The sequence below is a fragment of the Petaurus breviceps genome, unplaced genomic scaffold (genome assembly GCF_028583685.1).
Source record: "Petaurus breviceps papuanus isolate PSGF00001 unplaced genomic scaffold, PetGlider_PUasm1.0 37, whole genome shotgun sequence".
NCBI classification, from domain to species: Eukaryota; Metazoa; Chordata; class Mammalia; order Diprotodontia; family Petauridae; genus Petaurus; species Petaurus breviceps.
In genome coordinates, this window is record NW_027186296.1 from 20,315,915 (window position 1) to 20,321,474 (window position 5,560).

The following is a 5,560-nucleotide window of genomic DNA, read 5'->3' on the forward strand; positions in this document are numbered from 1 at the left end:
CTTTCTTTCTTTCTTTCTTTCTTTCTTTCTTTCTTTCTTTCTTTCTTCCTTCCTTCCTTCCTTCCTTCCTTCCTTTTTCTTTCTTTCTTTCTTTCTTTCTTTCTTTCTTTCTTTCTTTCTTTCTTTCTTTCTTTCTTCCTTCCTTCCTTCCTTTCTTTCTTCCTTTCTTTCTCTCTCTCTTTCTTTCTTTCTTTTGCTTTTTGGAGGGCAATTGGGGTTAAGTGACTTGGCCAAAGTCACATGGCTAGTAAGTGTGTCAAGTGTCTGAGGCCGGATTTGAACTCAGGTCCTCCTGACCCCAGGTCTGGTGTTCTATTCACTGTGCCACCTATCTGCCCCCATGGGATTTTCTTCACAAGGATACTGGAGTAGTTTACCATTTCTTTCTCCAGTGGATTAAGGCAAACAGAGGTAAAATTACTTGCCCAGGGTCACACAGCCAGTAAGGGTCTGAGTCTGGCTCTGAACTCAGGTTTTTCTGATTCCAAGCCCAGCACTTTGTCCATTGAAGTATCAATACCTGCCTCTTTAAAAAAAAAAAAGTTACTTTTAGTTTACAACATTCAATTCCACAATCCCTTGAGTTTCAAATTTTCTCCCCTTCCCTCTCCTCCCCACTTTCCCCCCATGGTGGCATGCAATCTGATATAGGTTCTACAAATACTTTCACATTAAACATTAGTCAAGTTGTGATACCTGCTTCTTTATGAGGACAGAGTGGTGTTGGATTGAGTCTAGCTCTCTGCTGCTAACTTGGTGCTAAAGTCACTTGATTCCTCTGAGATTGCCTCTGTATGTCCATATCAATATTTTCTTATATATCGTCATATAATAACACTTTGATCTTCCAGAGTGTTAAGAGTTCTCTGAACAGAGAAGGGCCAGGGCATATTTTAACGAGACCCAGATTTCAGAGCCTCAAGGTTGAAGCCCTGTCCCTACCACAACTCTCTAGATCACTTCTCCTTGTCCTCATTTTCCTCATCTGTAAAGGAGAGATTTGGGCCAGATGATCTCCATGGTCTCTTTCAGATGCAGAGTGATGATTCTCTTCCCCTGCTAATCTCCTGACCAGTGTCTTAGGCACCGTACCTGAGAGCTGAGACAAAGGCCTGATGTCATCCTGGGGTTTTCAGCAATAGAGAGGACACAGAGCTAAGTCATGATCCCCATGAGCGATCTACTCTGGGCACGCTTTATCATCCACCTTTCAGGGATTGTATTTCATAAATCCTGTGTCACTTTCTGCCAAGTTTTGACCCAGCACTGTAATGCTTGTGACTTGTGATGTTACAAAATAATGGAGAATGGAATCTTCTAGTGTTCAAAATATGTGCATTTACCAAAAATAATATTTAAAGCATCCTTCATTGTATTCTCACACATGTTCACACCCTGCATTGTACCCTACGTGACTAAGTACCTTGCCAAGTTCAAATCATAGCACTGATTTCAACCAGTTGTCACTTCATAGAACTTAATAAAAATTGTGTTCCTGGATCCTGATTGAAGCCAGGTGGCACAATGGATAAAGCACTGGGCCTGGAGTCAGAAAGATTCAATTTCCTGAATTCAAATCTGGCTTCAGATACTTCTTAGTTGTGTGACCCTGGGTACATCACTTTATCCTGTTTGCCTCAGTTTCCTCATCTGTAAAATGAGCTGGAGAAGGAAATGACAAACCCCTCTAGTATCTTTGTCAAGAAAACCAGAAATGGGTCACAAAGAGTCAGACATGACTGAAACGACTAACAACAACACACAGCTAGTAAGGGTCTTAGTTTAGATGTGAACTCAGGTCTTCTAGCATTCATCTAGTACTTTAATATTTACAAAGCCTTCACAAATAATATCCCATTTGATCCTGACAATAGCCCTGGAAAGTGCTATTATGATCCCATTTTAAAGATAAGGAAACCAAAGCAAACAGAGGTTAAGTAACATGTCCAGGGTCACATAGTTACTAAGTGCTTGGAGCTGGATCCAAACTCAGGTCTTCTGACACTGGGCTTGCTACTTCACATATATGTAATAGTGACCATGTCACAGATCGTGTGTGGGGATGGGCCTGTGTCGTGGCCACTGCTGATGACAGGACCAGTAAAGAAGGACTGTGTCCACAGAGAAAATTAAAAAAAGAAATACTGAGCCTGTTTCCTAGTTAAATAGGGCCTGCCCTCAAGGAGTTTACTTTCTATTTAGCAAATGAATGAGATATATTATGGATTCTCCATAAAGGGCATGTTTCAACCAGAGTGATGTGACCAGAACTATGCTTCAGAATATCACTGTTATCCGCCAGTCTCTCATGTAGCTCTGTCAGGATGATGGAAATATAATACACTTGAGTTTCCCTCTCTGCATGAAAATACTGACTTTTCTTTAAAAAAAAATTTTTTTTTCAGATTTGAATTTGCCACAGAAACATCTGAAACACTGAAGATTGAAAATGCCTTGCACAATGGTCGAAATTATCTCTTCGTAAACTCAAAGACATACTTCAATTTAGCAGTTGATGAAAAGGGCCTTTGGATTATCTATGCTTCAAGTCTGGATGAGTCCAGTATCTTTGTGGCCCAGCTAGAGGAAAGTACCTTCTCAGTCGTCCAGCACATCAACACCACGTACCCCAAATCCAAGGCAGGCAATGCCTTTGTTGCCTGTGGCATCCTCTATGTCACCGACACCAAAGACATGAAGATAACCTTTGCTTTTGATTTGTTAAAGGGGAAGCAGATCAATGTGAGTTTTGACCTAAGAACTTCGCAGTCTGTTCTTGCCATGTTAGCTTACAATTGGAGAGATCAGCATCTATATACATGGGAAGATGGTGATTTGATGTTATATCCTGTTCAGTTTTTGTCAGCCATGGGAAACAAGTGATGATTCTTTCAGAATGGCCCAGGATCTCTTTACCCCTCAGTAAATTTTAACCTTCATATGGAATATTTCCACCTTAACCTAAAATGTGTCATTTAGGGCAACTGGGTGAATAGAAAATAATCCAGTGATTTATACATATATGTATATATGTATAATAAAAATCCAGCAATATATATAAATATATAATAAGAGTTTAATAATTACTTGTTGATTGATCTCCCAAATAATTATAGTTTATATAGAAATAGATCTACACTCCATATATTAGCTACACTGCTTTGTTGATTAGGAAATCAATCAATCAACAAGCAATTATTAAACTTTTACTATGTGCCAGGTACTATAAAATTTAGGGATACAAGGACAAAAGTGGAATAGTGCCTGCCCTCAAGGAGATTGTACTCTATTTAACAAATGAATTAATCTCCTTTAAAATATGATTCCTTAGTGGTGAAACATTGAACTAAGTCAAAAAACCAAGATCATAGTCCCAGGTCTGACTTAACTATCTCTGTGTTCTTGGACAGATTTTTCACCACTGTGACCCTCAGTTTCCTCATCTTACCCACCTAGGGATTTCGGCTAGGTGATTTCTGTGTAAGGTCCCTTCCAGTGACAGTCCATGATTTTCAGCTCCCTGGATGGAGGTGCTATTGATAATGACAAAGATTGCTCCCCAGTTTTTCCATGAATTTACATGTGAAATAATTGAAATTGATTAAGATTTCTCATGAATCAAGGAAACTGATTGCTTGAGTAATGAATTCTCAAGTGCCTGTTAGGAACTGGCTGCCTCTGGAAGTCAACTCAACTCTTGGAGGCTGCTAACGCCCATCTTGGGGCAAATTTAGTATTCTGTGTGGAATTTGTGCAGGGAGGTGGGGGGGAAGAGAAACCAAATCAGCTGTACTCTTGTCACGCTTCATTTACTCACCTCCGTGAATAGCAGAAACCCAGAAGAAATTGTATTTGCTCCTTGCTCAGCAGTCAGCTCAGCAGACAGATGTTTCTAAGTCTCTACCGATTTGGGGATCCTGTAGGTTTGTGGTAGCAAATCATTATGACTAAGGCCTGGGGTCATTCAGTTCTATGGTCTAAAATGGGACCCTAGTGGGCTAAAATCTGGTTCTGTGTACACATGAAAGCACTTTTATATCCATCAGAGGAAAGGTATTCTGTATTATGAGTAAGTCTGATTCTCTGACTTTTTTCATCAGTATGGGATTTCATAAATCTGAGGGGAGCCCTGTGAAGGTTTTGTGGTATAATATTTTTGGTGTTTTTTTGGGGGGGGTGGGGCTTAGAGGAAGGTAAGGGAGAGGGCAGGATAGAAAAAAAGTATTTGCCTTCCCCTACAAGAGTAGTCAATGGAGGTGGTTTTCTCCCTTTCTCTGCTTGGGAAAATATAGTGCTGTGCCCTACAGAGGTGGGAAAAAATAAACAGACTACAGAGCATTGCCATTATCTCTATCTCCTGCTACTCAGACAGACATTCTCTAGATTTGCACTGTAATGTACTCAAAAGGGAGGGGGAAATAGCTTCAAATTGACATAATTTCTTTATATTTCTTGGCATAGAGACATCTGAACATCATTTGTTCCAACTTTCTGGCCAGGCCTCAAGCTCTGAATAATTGGAATACCCCTACCCTTCAGGTGACCTAAAGCTAGCTAGCTATGTCATGTTCCTTTGCCCAGACCCAACACCCAAGCAACCCAGTTGATTCTCTGGAAAAAGTTGGTCAGATTAGCTGTGAGTGATGCAACATTCAGCTGGATCGGCTGATTTTTTTTTCACTTTACAATCAGTTGGGTTGATGTCATGTTGACACAGCTCAAAGTCATTCTTTCCAGCAGCACACTGTATAACCTTGAACAATGCCATCTTGTGTCCAAGGTCACTGTATCTAGTATTTAAATTTGCCTATCATGGTATTTTTTCTCAGTCTCATTTCAGTTAACATTGGTATTATTTTAAGATATTTTAAAGAGATTCCTTGCTGCTGAAATTCTTGCACGGAGATATGAATCCTGTATGTTAATGGGCAGTAATTTCTGTTTCAATACAAATGACATATAAATCCAAGGGATGAGTTCAATGAACACAAATTCAGTTCTGAAAAGAAGGCACTAGATACTATTTCTCAAATATGAATGATCTTCCAATCCAACATGCACTTAGCTTATTAAGTACTTGCACTTAAGTGTAAGGCAATGGAAATAAATGACTAAACATAAAGCCCATTCTTATTCTCAAGGGGTTTGTGCTCTGTTGGGGCAATAAAACACATATGCAAATATTATTGCTACATCATAATTTGAGATAAAGGGGAAAAAACATAATGAAGCTTCCAGTAGAGGCTTCCAACCTGTGAGCTGAGTCTTGAAAGTAATAGGGTTCTAAGAAACAGATTGAGAAAGGAGTGTACTCTAAGCATGAGGAGGCAGAAAATGTTCAGGGAACATCAAATAGGCCAGTATTATCCCCTCAGCTGTGGATAAAGTATCTGCCTTCCTTTATGTACATTTCATCACTTGAGACTAGGGTTTTGTTGACTCAGTTTACTAATGATGCCTTTTTTCCCTGTGACAAAGTGATAGGATGTTAATTGAGCTTGACCATGACTGAAAAGTAAGAGTTGATCATTTTATAATCTGGTCGACTAAAAAAGCTGAC

General features: G+C 39.6%; 1 protein-coding gene across 1 annotated transcript in view; it reads left to right on the plus strand.

Annotated features, from left to right (window-relative positions):
- The window catches only part of GLDN (gliomedin), an 84,094-nt gene extending 78,534 nt beyond the window's left edge, over positions 1 to 5,560 (plus strand). Inside the window, exon 10 of the mRNA XM_069098051.1 lies at positions 2,406 to 5,560. Coding sequence (XP_068954152.1) covers positions 2,406 to 2,883 — 478 coding nt within the window. The 3' untranslated portion in view covers positions 2,884 to 5,560. The remainder of the gene's footprint in view (positions 1 to 2,405) is intronic.